At 31.6% G+C, this 18,933-nt stretch overlaps 1 protein-coding gene across 1 annotated transcript; it reads right to left on the reverse strand.

Moving 5' to 3' along the window:
- Positions 1–7,306: 7,306 nt before the first annotated feature.
- On the reverse strand, positions 7,307–12,073 carry LOC114416195 (dnaJ homolog subfamily B member 1-like). The gene is made up of 3 exons (XM_028381059.1): positions 11,645–12,073; positions 10,854–11,263; positions 7,307–8,054 (listed from the first exon to the last, which is right to left on the reverse strand). Exons 1-3 carry the CDS (start codon positions 11,807–11,809, stop codon positions 7,616–7,618), a joined length of 1,014 nt encoding a protein of 337 aa, XP_028236860.1. The 5' UTR covers positions 11,810–12,073; the 3' UTR covers positions 7,307–7,615.
- Positions 12,074–18,933: the final 6,860 nt, after the last annotated feature.

Here is an 18,933-nt window from a genome sequence, read left to right on the forward strand (position 1 = left end):
TAGTTTAGTTTTTGATTATTTCTTCCAACATTAAAATTTTCAATCAAGAAGTTTTAGTTTGTATGACTCTCATTTGGGAATATTTTAGATTATTTATGGGTGGGTTGCATATGTTTTCTATTTAGGTTATACTTTCTTGATTTGTTTTTTATTGCTTTTGATTATGGCTGTGTTTACGTGCACATTGTTTAGCTAGGTTCTCATGGTTGTTAAACTGGTGGAAGGATCTTTACAGTATAAAATACAAACCACATTCTATATGCAGTTGATAGGGCTCAACTTGGCTGCTAAACTCATCGTTTTGTTGTTATGCTTTGGACTAAATCATGAACCTAATCCAAGTATCTTGAAGTATGTATATATTAGTCATTTGTTTTTCGTTTCTATTTTTACCCTTCTATTGACATTTTTCATTGTCTACATTATAGGATGAAGATTTGGATATATCCCCTGTTGAAATTGATGAGGCATTGGTGATTGAAGATGACGATATTTCTGATGATGAAGATGATGACCACGAACATGTATGTTATATGTTATGTACTATTTTTTCTACTTTTCTTACTTCCTTGGTGATGAGTATCACATTTAAGTAATTATTGTGTTACCGTAATTTTTTTTTTGCTTTTCTAACAACACCCCCCCTAACTTTTTTACATTTAACACGACTTTTAATATATTAAAATTGTGTCTTTAATTTTTAACTACCAACGCGGGTGTCCTTCAATCTTGTTTACATTTTTTTCAAAATGATATGTTGATGTCTTTCTATCATTTCTTTGTTTTCTATTTTTTCTTCTTCTAGGTATAATGATGCAATGAAGTTTTAGTTTATTATCTTATGCGAACTATCCAAGCCTCTGACCAATAGCTCAATCTAGGTGTTTTGTTTCCAAAATTTAAAATTTAGCTACCATCATTATTGTTAACCAAGATTGAACGTTATAGTTAAATTCAATTGTATCTATTCTTAAAAAATTGGTGCTTGTTTTATTTTTATCGATGCAAGTACTGAGGGATGGTTCTCTTCCTGTTTGTTCACCCAACAACATACACGATGTGAAATTAGGCAACTTAGCGGAGGAGTGTAATGTTGCTCCTGCAACAAGTGATGGCCAGACTAATGCTGCCTTAGGTTCTAGTAGCACAGCTAGTACAGTCAGGGGATCAGACTCTGCTGATTTTAGGAATGACTATGCCTTAAGCTCAAGAGGTGCAATGTCATTTGTTGTTGTTGCTATGGTTGGACTTAGATCTACTAATAACAGAGGTATCAAGGGTGGAAGAGATCGACTAGGGCATTCGTTGTTTGGTAGTTCTAATGATCCTCCAAAGTTGATATTTACTGCTAGTGGGAAGTAGCTTAATAGGCATTTGACTATTTATCAGGCAATTCAAAGGCATCTTGTGCTAGATGGTGATGAGACATTTGCTAACAATAGTGACTATGTATCAAGTGACGGAAGCAGGTTGTGGGGTCATATTTATACTATAACTTCTCAGAGGGTCGAGAACTAGACAGATAGGACTCCCTCTGGAGGTTCAACTGTAGAAGCAAGCTTCATGATGATGATGAATCAAGATTGATTCAAAGATTTTTTATGATAACAAAGATGATGACAAAAAGCCCAAGAGAATGAGTTCAAGATTGAGTGAAGAACACTTCAAGAATCAAGAGAAATTTGATTTCAAGATTCAAGAATCAAGTTTCAAGAATCAAGAATCAAGAATAATCAAGTTGAAGATTCAAGAATCAAGAAAAGACTCAATCAAGATAAGTACTAAAAACATTTAGTAGCACATGAATTTTTCACAAAACCTTTTACCAAAGAGTTTTTACTCTATGGTAATCGATTACCAGTTTACTGTAATCGATTACCAGTGGCAAGTTTTGTTTTGAAAAAGCTTTCAACTGAATTTATAACGTTCCAATCAATTTCAAAATGGTGTAATCGATTACAATATATTGGTAATCGATTACCAGTGTGTTTGAACGTTGAAATTCAAATTCAAATGTGAAGAGTCATATCCTTTCACAAAAATGCTTTGTGTAATCAATTACAATGATTTGGTAATCGATTACCAATGATAAGTTTTGAATAAAAATCAAAAGATGTAACTCTTCCAATGGTTTTCAAGTTTTTCTAAAGGTTATAACTCTTCTAATGGTTTTCTTGACCAGGCATGAAGATTCTATAAAACCAAGACCTTAACTTGCATTTTACAACACATTGAATACATTCATTACAATCTTTTACAACCTTTGAGTCCCTTTGAACATCTTCTTGAATTTCTTCTTCTTCTTTATTTGTCAAAAGCTTTCTAAAGTTTTCTGGTTTTTCCAAACCTTGAAAACAAAACTTGTGCTATTCATCTTTTTCATTCCATTCTCCCTTTGCCAAAAAGAATTCAACAAGGACTAACCGCCTGAATTCTTTTTGTGTCTCTCTTATCCCTTTTCCAAAAGAACGAAGGACTAACCGTCTGAATTCTTTTGAGTCTCCCTTCTCCCTTGTCAAAGAATTCAAAATGACACAGTCTGAGAATTCTTTTGATTCTTCCCTTTTCCTAAAACAAAAGATTTCAAAGGACTAACCGCCTGAGAATTCTTTTGTTTCCCTTTCACAAAGTTTCGAAGGACTAACCGCCTGAGAACTTTGTCTTAACACATTGGAGGGTACATCCTTTGTGGTACAAGTAGAGGGTACATCTACTTGTGGATCAGTTCTAGTGGAGGGTACATCCACTAGGTTGTTCAAAGAGAACAAGGGAGAGTACATCCCTTGTGGATCTTTGCTTGTAAAGAAATTTACAAGGTTGAAAAGAAATCTCAAGGATCGCAGGTCGCTTGGGGACTAGATGTAGGCACGGGTTGTTGCCGAACCAGTATAAAACTCTTGTGTGTTTGTCTTCTTCTTCCCTACTCTTTTAATTTCTGCTGTGCACTTTAATTATTGCTTTTACTTTTGGTTAAGTTTTTATTTCTATTCTTTACTTTCTTAACAACATAGTAAAAGCCTAAGAAGGGTAGTTTTTTAATTAGTAAAGGTTCAATAATAATTAATTCAATCCCCCCCCCCCTTCTTAATTATTCCGAGACTACTTGATCCAACATCAACCTCTAATGCTTCAAAATCTTGCAAATTTGGGTTTGTATCGAATTCTAGTTCTGAAGTAAAGCTACATCAGACATTTGTACTAGATAGTATTTTGCAGGGAGAATCATCCAAGTCATGGTATACTCCATTTTTTCTTAATATTCAGCGTGTTAACTATCTATAAATTAAATTAAATTCACCATATCATAGAGTGAAGGTTAGCATGTGTGAACACTAGTCTCTAAGCTTGGAAACTGATTTATAGTTAATAGGCTGCAAAAGATCATTCTATTAGCATAAGCTTTTGTTACACCAAAAGGTTTAAGTATTTGATATTTCAGGTTTCAATTGTTTCTTTTTGGCTTAATTTTGAATTGTAAGTACATCAATTGATTCTTTTTAATTTTCAAATTGTTCTTTTTAAGATTTAGGTGCAATAAATTTTTTTAAAAAAATAAAAATAAAATCACATCAGTTATTCCTTGAAATCGTCTTAGAAGGGAGTCTCTTCTAAGATGGTTATATCAAAAGACCGTCGTAGAATGTTCAACATTCAAAGACAGTTATGGGCTCATATCCGTCTTAGAATGTAACACATTCTGAGATGGTTTTGACCTCAAAACCATCTTAGAATGTGTTACATCCTAAGATGATTATGACCTCAAAACCATCTTTAAATGTGTCACATTTTAATATGATTTTGAGGTCAAAACCATCTTAGAATATGTCACTTTCTAAGACGGTTTCCAACCCGTAACCATCTTTGAATGTTGAAACATTCTATGACTGTCAAAGAACCTTTGTCATAAATGGAGACAACATCTACGACGTTGGATACGATGACTATTAAAAAATCATCGTCGAATGCATAACATAACTGACGTAGAAGAGCGATTTTCTAGTAGTGCATGGTCCATTTTTAGATAAATATTTTCATTATTAGACTGAAATATGCAAATATCAAGTAACTTTGATATGTAGATATTCTTATTACAAGTAGTGGTGATATCCAAATATTTTCATTAAATCGGGTAACTAAATCTCGTGATTTGTTGCACATATCCATTGAGATTTTGTGATGGCCAAAACTCTATAAAAGGAGTGCATTGCTCTTTCTTTATGTCACTGAACCTGTTTCAATTTCAATATACATCATTGCATATGAGATAATGAGTGTTAGATATGGACGCTCCAATGTAATATATCTAGACTCCATTATTTTGATGATAACAAAGATATACATACTATAATACGCTTCTATGATAAAAATCCTATCATTATGATTTTACAAGTAATCATCCAAAGGGAGTTGGAATTTGTTTTTATTAATAACTTAATTCGGTGTCCAACACGCTATTATAAATCAAGCATCCAACCTTTATGAAAATCAATGTCAATACACTGAATCTTGCTTTGCACATTTAAAGGAAATAACCACTTACACTAAGTGTTTTATACTAAGCAAAGAAAAATCTATTTATGTATTGAGTTCGTGTAAGCTAGCACGATACGAATATTCTTATTCGTATCTTTATGATTTCATGTTGTCCCTTATTATTTGAATTTCAAGTATACAAAGACAAAGACAAAATGAAAGGATATCACAGTGATAAGAATCAAATCGTACAAGTAGTAGAACAAAGAACTGCAAACATAATGTATTGTTGTCCCTTCTTTCTCTCTTCCCGATGAGTTGCCACGTAGCAGAAAAGACAAGTTGTTGATAATGAAATTATTTGAGAAAGGCTCAGATCCTACAATGGATATTTTTCTGAAGCCTATATAAAGACTCTCAAGCCTAAGAGTGAAGCACGAAGAATTATTACAAGTTATCATATTCACTAAGTGCTCATCAAATATTTATTGGAAGAAAAAGTCTACACAAGCTTAATTGGTTATCCTTTGTTGTGCAAAGGTATTTTGTGTAAAACAATTGTGTACCGTTATATCCTTTATGAGAGAGTTGAATTGTTGTATTCATTCAAACCTTTATTGTTTGTGAAAGATAAGAGTGACTTATTAGTGTGTTAAAAAATATTTTGGTGTTAATACTAGTTATAGCCAGTAATGGTAGGATTGAATACTTGTTTGTAATTAATTTGATTAGTAGAATCCTTTACAAGTTGTAAAGGTTGAGTAAATCATTATAAATTAAGTGTTTCTACTTCACTCTTTATTATTTAACTTATATTATTTTGAACATATATTTACACACTTGGACACACAAATTTGCTTTTGAAAACCTTTGTTAAAACTATTTTTTTATATCTATTGGAAACATTTGAAACCTGTTTTGACATCTTATTCAAACTCATTTGTGAAAATATTATCCATTTCAAAAAAAAATTACTTTCTTCTAACACACTATTCAACCTCCCTCCTTTCTAGTGTGATATATGTTATTTTAGTGAGAGTTTAAAAAAACCAAGTTAGAATACGGGTTACGACAGTGACATTGAATCAAGGAGTGAAGGAATCAAATAGCAATGGTTGGAGGTTAGTATTCTCATCTGATAATGTTTCCGCCTAAGTTTTTATTTGAACGTGTTTCTTTATTATTAACATGTTTAGATCGCTTTAGAAATTCTTACAAACTATTGCAAGGTTGTTCTAAGTAAAAGGCAATGAAAAGCTTCAAGCTAGATGGATTGTGGGGATAAGGAAAACCCTCCTCCAAAAAGTTTTGAAGATGCTTGCCTTGCCCAAGAGATTTAGACTTAAGAGTTTTGATGTGTAAGGTAAATAAGTGTCAGGAATATGCTCTATTTGTGGTCAATTAGAACACAAAAGTGAAGTTTGTCAAGGTAAACCTTGTCCAGTGTCCACTTTATTATATTCAGGAAAATGATAGGTCCTCATCAAATGTGATAAGTGCAAATTTACATCCTTCGCACAAGCCAATTTGGTTAATCCTAAATTTTTTATATCTTAAAGTGTTAAGCTGCTAAGCAATCAATAATGATTACTACTAAACGCTTAAATGTATAAATTTGATGCATTAGCAAGATAAGCCGAATTGTATAATTTGATATATGCCACTATTGAGGAACACAATGCTAGATTAGTCAATAGAATCTCTCTCGCAAGCATGAACATGCATCACCTATCCACATTCCATTAATATCAGATTGATTTCCAAGAGTTTAAATTCTAGAAATTAGACCATGTGTTTTGTTGACGAATTTAATCCATAGTCTTTATATTCATTTAAAAGTACATTTTTTTAACAATATATTATAAATAAACTTTTAATTTTTTATCAAATAAACTTTTTAATTTAACTGATAATATTTTTGGTATAATACTATAATATGATATTTTGAAACATATATTATAAAATATATCATACTTTAATGTTTAAATTTCATATTCTTTTATTCTACTATTTAACTATATATATTATATAAGTTAATAAATTGGATTGACTCAATGTTATCCTACATAAATTCAAACAAATGACTTAATAATATAGCTCATTTGGCAACACACTTGAATTTGTGAGAGAGAATTTGGATTCAATTCCCAAAAAATAACGTCTAAGAGAAGGACAATAAATTTTAAATGTGGTTATGACCCGAATTAACGATTATTCTCATAGTCTACCTAGAGAACTAAAATTTGTGAAAATACCTCATGATCCCACCGAAAAAATCAAATGTCTTAATTAGGGTGATTAAAAAAATCAAATAAATGATCCTGTCAAAATTTCAGATAAGATGAGGACAAAAAAAGAATCCTTCCACCCCGCTTTGAACATTAAATTTCTAAAAGAGCACAATGAGAAGCTCAGTTTCAAGTAATTACACCAGGCTCAATCCCCTTGCCACCACAAAAGGCTCCACTTGGATTAATACTTAGTTAATGCCTTTCTTGCCAACTCATCCAGTGGAAGTTTAGAGCAAATTGTGTTAGGATGTGCAAAGCCAAGCCATTGAAATTATCATGTCAATGTGTAGGAAATATTGATAACTTATCCATTGAATAATATTTTTAATTTGAATTAATTTTAACAATTTAATCATATTTAGGCTTTGAACTTCTCATATACCCATAGTTCCTTGATTAAGTAACTAACATTTAAATATATATATCTTGATTCTGGATAGTAAGTGCTAAAACTTCGCCAATAAACAGTCTAACCACCAAACACGTGCAAACTCATTATGAAGTCAATAAGTAGTTTCAACCATCCCTCCAAAGTGTAGGTGGATTGCTTAAATGATTAAACGGATTTATACAACGAAAGAGAGATGACAAAAATAAAGATCCAAATCTACAAGTGTACAATTGAATTCTTCCAAAACATTTTTGTAGAAACAAGTAGGCAAGTGGTTAAGAGAATTTTTTTTTCCATCAAGACCAGAAACTACATAAATATGAAACAGCAAACAAATATCAAACGTCCAATAGACTGTTCTAACTGAAAACCATCTCGCAAAGGGAAAGAATTTACATTTGAAAAAATAATTCCAATCTTACACGATTCGGTATGTGATAAGGAGAGGCATCACCAGAGTTTAAGATGTCAATAATCGTTTAATGCCAGTTTTCTGCTCGGATGTGAGTCTAGAGGGGAACTTGATATTGAACTTGATCCTCAAGTTTCCCTTTTTGGAAGGTTCCTTGGGAATTGGCATACCCTCTCCTTTAATAACTTCTTCGTATATCGGACTAATGACGGAGTTGGTGGAGACTGTAAGATTCCTCCCATCAAGTGTCGTCAGCTGTCCTGTGTAACTAGTCAGAGCTTCAACAAGAGATATCTTCTGTGTGACAACAAGATCATTGCCATCCCTTTTGAAGACACCATGAGGTTTCTCATCAATAATAAAAACAAGATCAGATGGTATAACTCCTCTTTGTTCATTTCCTTTCTCGGGAAAAGTTACTTTTGTTCCTCTCTTCCAGCCCGGCTTGATCTCAATGGTTAGAATTTCCTCTACAGTGATGGGCCTCCTACACAATAAGAAAACTAGTAGATTACTCGCTTGGTCACTATATCACTTTTAATATACCTAATGCCAACTAATAAAAACAGGGGGAATGACTTTTCCTTGTCTGTGTAAAGTAGTTGATTATAAAATAGTTTTACAACTGAGTCATTATTTTCTGGCACATGGATTAAGTCAATGACATGACATGCAATAAATATTAAATACCCTTCTATTTTCTGGCACAGACTAGTCAATGACATGAAGGAAAATTTCCATGAAACGAGAACCATTTATGATGAGAATTCACTGGTTGACATGAATTATCTGGACTGTTAGACATATATTAAAGAAATATGCATTGTAGATAAACATGCCAAACTCCTAATGTTTCTCAATTAACACAAATTTTAGTGTGTTTTTGCTTATATGCTCGCAACCTCTCAAACTTAAGTTTGCTCCACAACAACCATTGCTTCTTAGTTTTGGTGCATTGGAACTAGTATTAATCAATTTGTAAACACAGTTTTAATTTGCAAGCATAAACAAGAAAATTTGAGGTTTCAACAGACACACACACACATATTATAAGCCAAAGATCTCAATCAGATGCAATGAGTGACTAAAACATTTGCACCTATAATCTACTGAAAATACACATGTTTCACTAGAGATATGGGGCCTAGTAGAATGTTCTAAACCTCCTCATCAACCCTTAAACCAATATCTCTCAGCCAAGAGATTAATCTCAACTATCAATTGAATCCCAAAAAATTCCGTAACCTAATCAATGATGTCTTCGTCTAAATGCCCACTTTAATAACATCTGTAACAAGTTCTCACTTGATGGCTAAAACAGCACACAAAAGTGGCATTTGATTTCATAGTTATATTCAGATGCAAAGCCCAATTTCTATCAACTACAGTCACAAAGTAAGCCAGGCAAATACTAAGTTGAAAACTTCTCAACCAACCAAGTTCCAACAATTCAATCAAATTTCAAAATTCATTTTTAACAGTGTTGTTAAAAAGTGGCGATGGCTGTGCCATGGCAGATTGCGGTGGTGGATTTCTCACAGACTGCCATTCTATGGCCATCGCATGGTGGATTTCACATGGTGGCTGCTTTTCATGTAGTGGCCATGGCAGTAGCAACGGACATTGAAGAAATAGTGGAGTGTGAAGAAGATGAAAAAAGAGAGACAGCAGCAGAAATCAATGAGGGAAAAAGAAAAAAATGAATTTTGGGTCATTTGACCCAACCCAAACCAGACCTAAATTAAAAACCCTAAAACCCAATCCGCAAGTTGGCCCTCAACCCCTCCTTTTTTCCGTTGGAACTTTGTGACTACTCAACGCTACCTTGCAAGGAAATTTTATGTGTGTGTGTGCCCACCATGCTTCTGCGACGCAATCCGCAATATTTATATGGCAGATTTTCGGCTGACCACTATGATCCGCCTTCGATAACACTTTTTTTTCAATCATTTGGATACACATATTCTTCAATCATGCCTTAACCATGAGTCCAACACCATACTCTTTATCACAAGTCTGATAGATATAAAATCCCCGAGTCGTTATGAATAAGGAGAAAACTTAGATACAATAGTTTATTGTTTGTATTGTTCTCCAATCAAAAATGATGTTTTATCTCACTAATCAAAGCTTTCATCTTGGTAACTAAAACCAGCAGCGATTTCTGAGATAAAACACCGATTTTGATTGGAGAATAACACCACGAATACCTTTAGTAGTATTATGTATCTGAGTTTTGCCCTATCAATAATGGCATATGACCGTCAATGTACCCACCGCCAACAATATACTATCATAAATGACCTCTTCTTTTACTATGAATGGGCCTAAACTGAATATTTGTACATGGCTAAATTCCCTTTTATATCTTGAATGCCAATAAACAAATCATTTATCCCTATCCCAACTTTCCAAGCATGTTAACCTCTACATTTATGATTTAACATCCTCATTTTACTTGTAGATTCATTCACCTCAATATTTTGGGGTACTGAAACAACTAGCACAAAGTGGTATATACTCCAAAGAGTTAACAGGTCACTCTAGATTAAAACAGTAGTAATATGAGTCTTTTAACTAAGGACCAGTGTTATTTACGTGGATGGTGTCACATGGCAAAAGGCCAAAATTCCACCATATAAACACGCCACTGCCCCTTATGGTGCCGCCATGGCAGGCCTCCCTTCACAAATAACCTATGGGAGTTGGCAAAAAGTCCGCCATGACAGCTATTTAACAACACTGCTAAGGACAATCATATCTCCTCAACTTTTGCATTTATGGAACATAAATGACATTACTTTTGTGCTGATGAACATACCAAATAATATGGACCAACAAAGGCAGGAAGTTATAGGATGCACATGATCAATTGAAAAATAATAAGATAAATACACAGCACTTATATATATAGCAACAATTCCGCCTACTGAATAGAAAATGATAAAATATATAGTAGTAATAATCTATATCTGTTAGAAGCCACAAAAGGATTTTTGTATGAAAAATGAAAGGAAACAAATCAAACTCTGAGCATATAGTGAAAAGTTGATTACTTTGAGCCTACAAAACTGTAAACATATATTTCAATTTCAAATCTACCAAAATTATCAGTATCAAATACAAAAAGAAATATATAACAAAAGCAAATGATCAAAACTGAATTGGAATTTAGTAAGACAAGTTCATACAACAACAATCACATTTACAGCAAGCAACTTCATATGTTCTTCATGAAATTAAGAAAAGGAAGAAGAGAATAAGTTAAACAAGATAGATAGCTCACCCACTGGCATCAATCACATCCCTGGAAATCTTCATTTTTTTGGTAGTCCCTTTGTACAAATCCTCCAAACTGCATTGCAATGTTTTCTCAATCGGCGCACTTTTCCTTAGCACATTGCCAGGGCCTTCGCCAGCCGCACTCCTACTAAATGAAGCAAAAAGGTCATCCGCAAATCTGGGATAGCCAGATGGACCGGCACGGCCACCCATATCCCCCATTCCATAGGGACTTGAAAATCCAAAAAACTCCGAGAAAATATCATCAGCACTTCTTGGGTTGAACCGGAACATCGTGGGTCCGCCATCACTGCCACCGGAAAATCCACCAGCACCTGGGGGTGGCACCTGCCCTTTCAATCCCTCCTCACCATACTGATCATAAACACCCCTCTTTTGCGGATCACTCAAAACCTATTCACGAATCAAATCACCAGCAAAACCCATGATTCCAATTATCCAAATCACAACAAAAATTATTTAAAAAATTGCAAAATTGGACACCCAAATGATCAAATTGTAAGAAAGCATAGAAAAAAAATGGAAACTTTGATAAACCCATCCGCTTGTTTTCACAACCCAATTGGCAATACATTGAGATTGGATGGAATAAATATTGATGTAAAATCCACAATTCCAATTCTCCAAATCACAATTAAAAATAATTCAACACCTAAGAACTCTAATTGAAAGAAACAAACAAAAACATTGAAAACTTTGATAAAAGTTTTAACTTTTTTGCACAACCCAATCGGCATTACATTGAGACAAATTGATGGGTGATAAAAAACATACATCATAGGCTTCTGAGATTTGCTTGAATTTGGCTTCAGCATCCCTTTTGTTGTTAGGGTTCTTATCAGGGTGCCACTTCATAGCAAGCTTGCGATAGGCTTTCTTGAGATCCTCATCACTGACATTTCGATCCACTTGAAGAAGTTTGTAATAGTCCACACCCATTTTCCGATTTGCCTTGGCCGGAGGAACGTGCGCGTAGTTAAGAATCACAGGTGGAAGAAAGAGACGAAACAAGTCATATCACAAAAACTTGCCAAGATTCTTCCACGAAAGAAAATCTTTCACCCAACAATTTTTTTGAAATATTCCAAAATTACCCCGTTAGTTTCTTGTTTTTTTCTTTCATTATTTTCTTTACCATTTATTTCATTTTGGTTTCCTTTTAGCCGAGATCCTCCTTCCTTGTTGTGACCGGTCTTCGTGGAGGTGCATTACTGCGATGATTCGTTGGCAACTCATAGTTGTTATTGTGGTTGGTGTTGCAGTGTAATGATCGAAGTGTGTTTTTTTTTTTTTCGCAACTTGGGTCTGTCTATGTGGATAAACATACAGATTTGTAATAATAATACGGATGATGAATATGTATAACCAAAAATTTTAAAAATATATTTTTAATATTTTTTTAATAAATTTAGTTATAATTTTTTATAATATTTATGCAAATATTATTACATTAAATAAATTTCTGTTTTTAATTTTATTATAATTAATTTTGATTTAATAATATTTTTTTATATATATAAATTTTAAATAAAAATTATAAATTTAATAAAAATTTATATAAACCAAAATTAATTATTAAATTAAAATTAATTATCATAAAACTGTAAATATCAATTATTTTATAATATAATTAATCTATTAACTTGATTGATTAGAATGTTATATTAATATTATAAAAGTTTGAAATCTCATACTTATATAGTCTAACGGAAACAAGAGTCTTGTAGTAGTATTAGGGCTAGTTGTCCATCAACTTTGGAGTCATATGTCTTTTCCTTTTTTATCTTTTAGGGTTGATTTGCAATGTCAAATAAAATAACAAATAAAGTACAAAGTAAATTACATTAAATACTCCTAAGATTTCGAAAAATCATACATATATTCTATGTTTGTTAAATCTTTTTTTTAAGGGATGTTTGCATAATTATATAAAGTAGTGTTATGTGTGATTTAAAAAAAGTTCAGGAAATGAGAGTATGATTTATAGAATATAATATAAATTGGGTTCAAATATTAAGATTATTGATTTGTTAAAATTACATATAATTTTCTAAAAAATAAATTTTAATTTATTTTCTACAAATTATGAAAATTATAAAAATATATATATATTTTACTAAATTATAAAAAAAACTTATACTATTTTAGAGTAATATATAAAGACTGTGTTATGTGTAATTTGAAAAAAAAAATCAAGAGGTGAGAGTATAATTTACTTATTGAATATAATACAAATTAAGTTCAATAATAAGATTATTGTTTTGTTAAAATTACATATGATTTTCTAAAAAAAATGCTTTTTTACAATTTATGAAAATTATAAAAAAATATACTTTTTACTAAAATTGTACTATTTTATTGATGCAATTACTTTTATATATAAATGTTATATATATTTTGACATAATAACATTGTATATATATACTATATGCAATAGGTTGAATATTATAATGATTATTATACTATATTATATAATTTAATATATATATATATATATATATATATATATTAATATTCATTATATTGCATATATATAGAGAGAGATTTATCAAGATGCTAGACAATCATCATAAGATAAGAAACATGTTAACTTATCATATCTCCTGATAGCACAACACAAAAAACTTAATTATTCTTTATGATATAATATGATTATCTTATTTTATTATATCATGACTACCAAACAAATCGATATGGAAAGAAATATTGAAATGGGTTAGATTATTATAAACCCCAAAAGTTTTGTTAACCAAGTTGACCTTGTAAAGTGGTCAAACTTATAAATACATCCTATCTATATATAGCTATCATATAAACAAAAATTTTAGCAGCAAGCTCCATGTACCACATGTTTTTTTCTTACAGAATCATGCACAACATGTTATGATGGTCATTTATTTTCTTTTAAATTTTTGTCTTTTAACATATACATATTTTTTGTTATATCTTTTAACATTTACTACTTACATATCTCTCAATATTTTGGCTTCAATCTCCGACACTTTCTTAGAGTTCAGAGTTGCATGGGTGTTACCATGTTGTTTGCATCATCACTGTCGGTGCTTCTCAACTCTCCTCTTTGATGGTGCTCTTGCCATCGGAATTGGTGGAGATTTCTTCACCCATCGGTTTTAAACGGATAGCCATATTCAACCCGAACCCGTCCAATAATCACCCCTTGTTATATGATATAGATTTACTAATTTCACTCCCCTATAATAAAATAACCCTCTCACCGATTATTCCCCGTATATATTCCCTTATAAGTTATATATTGTGAAAATGTTGCAGAGCAAACACAATGATATATAATAACTTGTGTATCGATTGGCGAAAAGAATTGCAGTTATTCCCATTTTCCTATTAAGGTTCAACCAAAAAATTGTCAAAAGTGACTAAAATATTTCTATCAAATTCACAATTGAATAGTTATTCCTATTGGCCAAATGATTACACTTAGGGGTGGAAATGAGCCAAGTCAAGTCAAGCTTTAATAGACTTGAGTTCGGCTTGAGTTGAATACGTAAGACTTGAGCTTGACTCATTATTTGCATAGGGTTTTTTTTTAAGGCTCGGCTCGGCTTACATAAAAGTCTGGCTTGGCCCACGAGCCTATTTAAAAGCTTGTTTAAAGACGTCTTTGATTAATTAATTATTTTAAAACCTAGTGAAATATTAACTAAAAAAAGAAACTTATAAAATTTTATATAAGTAATGTACAAATCCAAAAATAATTGATAAACAAAATCATATTGAATTCAAGTCGTTAAAGCACAAAGCATATCAAAAGAAAATAAAAAGAGCATAATATTAAAAAATGTATGGATTAGAGATGGTTTACACTAATATAGCCAAACAAAAATTATTATTAGTTAAATTAACAATTTTTAATCCAATTTTTGAATATATAATTATATTAAAATATTTTTAAAAAAAATATATCTACAATAATTTCATCTTAGTCTACTCAAGTTATATCTTATATACTATTGATCGAGGTCGTACCCGAATCAAATAAACATTAAAAATGCAGTATCTAGGAAGTGATCCTAGGTCGTCTCCCAACGAGCAATGATCAACCAAACGTTCATAACAGATAGTAATAAAACGGTAACGAATTGGGGGGTTGTTTGTTTTTGTAAATTAAACAGCAAGTAAATTTGAATTAGAAAACAATAGAATTAAAACATGTTTCCCCTTGATTCACAAGCAAGTCTCTTATTCTAGGTTACGAGAATTTATCTTTAATCAGTTCAACCACTTAATCCAACCCTAAATTAAATTACTAAGCGAAAATTAACATAAAGTTGTCATTATGTGATTCAATAACACATACATTAATTAATCATGAACGAAACTGATCATTAAGCATGAATGTAAATTAAGCGTAGAGGCAATTAATCAAGCACTAAGTATACATGGATTAATAGCAACAAATACAAAGTAATTAGTGAAATGGAAAAACTGATATGTATTCAATAGTAATAACAAAACATCAAAGAGAGTTGTACTTAATCCTCAAGAGAAAACAATGTTGGAGACTTAGCCTTCCATTAATCAATAGAAATGAAACTGTAGATTGAAGCCGAAACGAAATTGGAGAAAACGAATTTTATTCTACGTGAACAGTGTACATGAACAGTAATAAAAATTGGAATTCTAAAATCCTAGAATTATTCTCCTCTCCGAAAAAAACTCCATAAACTAAAACTTCGGTGTTGTTATATAGGTCTCCAACCCCAAAGCTCACAAATCTATTTTAAGTCCAAGCCCATAAACGAAATAAAATAAAATCTGGACAAGATAAGATAAGATTGGATGAAATAAAATCTAGATGAAATAAAATATGGATAAAATAAAATCTAGATAGAATAAAATTTGGATAAGATAAGATTTGATAAAATATAGTTATTATTATTATTATTGTTAGTTAAACAAGTCGGCTTATCAAGCTTAACTAGCTTTTTTTATAGGTTGAGCTTGGCCTTTTTATCTAAAAAGGTTTTTTAAAAAGCTTGAGCTTGACCTTTATACTAAACAAGCCGAGCCGAGCCAAGCCTTACATAAGCCGAGCCAAAAGCCTTCGACAAACAGTTGGGCTCATTTCCATCCCTAATTACAGCCTATCCAAGGCTCACTAAATAATACAAAAGTTATCTTTATTTTCTTTCTAAATTTTCAGATTTATTCTTAAACTCCTGATACATTTTCTAAAAATGCATGTGGATAATCATAATTATTATTGAATATATCATTTCACCACTGGTTGGATTTTACAAGTTCAATTACTGCATCTCCTCTATACGTCATTGTATTGCTACTTATCGAATCTTCAACCATATTTTCACTGTTCATTTTTAACTTACTGTTTCCCATTACAAATTAATTCATTACTACGTTTCAACTATTCGATGATTGTAACCCGAAAATAGTTATTTTTTTTCCATGCAAATCCTGCAAACAAATGTTGTCTTCATCCCTAAATGTGATCATCCATCCTGTATGAAAGACCTGCGCCTCATATCCTCTGAATGTGCTTTATAAAATCCTATCTAAGGTTCTGGCCAATCTCCTCAAGAAGGTTATTGGGGAGCGCATCTCAGGAGCAATCAGCTTCATTGAAGGAAGATCTATCTTGCACAATGCCCTCATAGCTAATGAGATTGTTCATCACATGAAGTGTAAGGGAGGTAAGCATGGTGAAGTAGCCTTAAAAATTGATATTTCTAAGGCCTACGATCGGGTTGATTGGCATGAGTGTATCTTATGTTGTGTGATTAGGCATGAGTGTATCTAAAAAAATTTGTTAGTGGGAGCAAGAAATAGTTTTAAATATTTTTATAAAAGTAAAATATCATAAGATATTATAAAATATATAATATTATGATAAAAGAAATTTAAAATACTCTACAAATTACAATTGATCTCTTTACATTTTTATACTTTTAAAATGTTCTATGGTTTTTTTATTATCAATATTATCAAAAATATCTTTTTTATGTATGTAATCAAACAATCATACAATCTTTCATCTCCTATACAATTTTGTATTCTATTCTTCACGAAATTCATTAGAGAGAAACATCTTTCAATTGTTACGCAAAATTAAAGTTATCATGACAAGAAAGTATATCATTAGATACACAATATGTTTTATAATTTTCACCAACATTTGAGAAAGATCAATAAAAGTTTCAAGTTCACTTTCAAGTCCCATAAGTTCCACACAAGAAAATTTTAATTTTCTTAAAACATATCCTATAGTCACAAGACATTTCCTTCCTAAGTTTCCATTTTTTTCAATTGTTTTTATTTCACTTTCTTCTTTTTTATACATCACTCTCTAGTTGTTGTTCTTTGATTCTTCTAATATTTAATTATACTAATTTCTAGTAATTTTAATTATCTACTATTTATTGCATCTTATATTATCTTATATATAAATAAAAAATAAATCTAACATCTTATATTATTTTATTTATCTTATATATAAATATAAGATAAAATAATATATTTAAAAAAATAGAAGATAAAATAAATATTCTATTTTGTCTTATCTAAATTATACATATATATTTTCTATCTTGTCAGTTTTTTATAATAAATATTATTATTATTATTCTTTTTAGATGTTACATTAAACATATGTTCTATGTGGTATTTTTTTTGTATTATTATAATAATAATGAGAATTTAATTAACTGATTTAAGGTTTGGGTTTAAACATATAATTTTTGTATTGAATGTCTTATTTTTGTTTAGACTTTAGGTTAAAAAAATCTAATAAAACTATTTAATTTTTTATGGGTATAATTATATATATATATATATATATATATATATATATATATATATATATATATATATATATATATATATATATATTAACAAATAAAAAAAATCTGGTGGGAGAAATTGCCCCCACGACAGAGAACAGCTTGGGCCCCCACAGCACATAACCTGCATCCGGCCATGCTGATGCTATTGTTCCATGCAGAGGGATTCGTCAGGGCGACCCTCTGTGGCCGTATCTTTATATTATATTGTGTTGAAAGTTTGACATCTTTGGTGGAGAAAATGGAGAGGAGGGATAATTTTCATGGTATTAAGGTAGCTCGTGGAGCACCGATTATCTCCCATTTACTTTTTGCTGATGATTGTTTTATGTTTTTTAGAGCATCTTCACAGGAAGCTGATCACATGAAGTTCATTCTTAACATGTACGAGACTACCTCTGGCCAGACCTTAAATCTTCAAAAATCTGAGGCGTACTTTAGTGGGAATGTGGACCAATCAACTCGCCAGGATATTCTGTCCCACATTAGAGTTCGGGAGGGCTAGTTGAATGCAAGATACTTGGGGCTGCCATCCTTGATTGGAAAGAATAAAAGATCAGCGTTTAAATATATCATACTCGTGGAGGGGTAGAGCCATATCTTTTCCCTCATTCGCTTTGTGACTAGCTCTAAAAGATGATGAATTCCTTTTGGTGGGGCTCAAGACGCAGTGATCATAAAGGTATTATTAACTGTTTGTCTTTGGAAACTTATATGGCTTTAATCTCACTCTTCTAGGGAAGCAAGATTGGGATTTGATCTCCACCCGAGAAACTATGATTGCTAGGATTTTCAGAGCCAAATATTATCCAAGACGGTACTTTTGGATGCGAAGGTTGGTACAACACATTCAGTAATCTGATGCTTGAGGGGGAAAGATCATGGAATGAGAATCTTGTCCAGATGTTGTTGTTGGATGAAAATGAAGCCAATGATGTGCTGAGAGCCCCTATCTATAATTGTATTCATTCAGATATCAGAATTTGGGGCCATGAGTCTAATGGTAATTACTGTTAGGAGTGCATATAAACTATTTATGAATAGTATTGTTAATTCAACCAATGCTCTTGTACCGGGCAATTGGAATCTCATTTGACAGCTCAAAGTGCCTCCTCGTTTGAAGCTTTTGTTGTGGCGAGCTTGTAGGGGACATTGTTCCTACACATGTCCGGCTTAGAGAAAACCGTGTTGACTGTTCCTCGGTATGTATTCTTTGCAATTCTGGTC

Source organism: Glycine soja, chromosome 1 (genome assembly GCF_004193775.1).
Source record: "Glycine soja cultivar W05 chromosome 1, ASM419377v2, whole genome shotgun sequence".
NCBI lineage: Eukaryota > Viridiplantae > Streptophyta > Magnoliopsida > Fabales > Fabaceae > Glycine > Glycine soja.

What these genes read in the sequence shown, in the direction of transcription:
- LOC114416195 (XM_028381059.1), bottom strand. Translation starts at nt 11,809, where the DNA reads ATGGGTGTGGACTATTACAAACTTCTTCAAGTGGATCGAAATGTCAGT. An exon ending in AAATCTCAGAAGCCTATGAT is followed by an intron (nt 11,264 to 11,644) that starts GTATGTTTTTTA and finishes ATTCGTGAATAG; the next exon opens with GTTTTGAGTGATCCGCAAAA. An exon ending in GATGTGATTGATGCCAGTGG is followed by an intron (nt 8,055 to 10,853) that starts GTGAGCTATCTA and finishes CTTATTGTGTAG; the next exon opens with GAGGCCCATCACTGTAGAGG.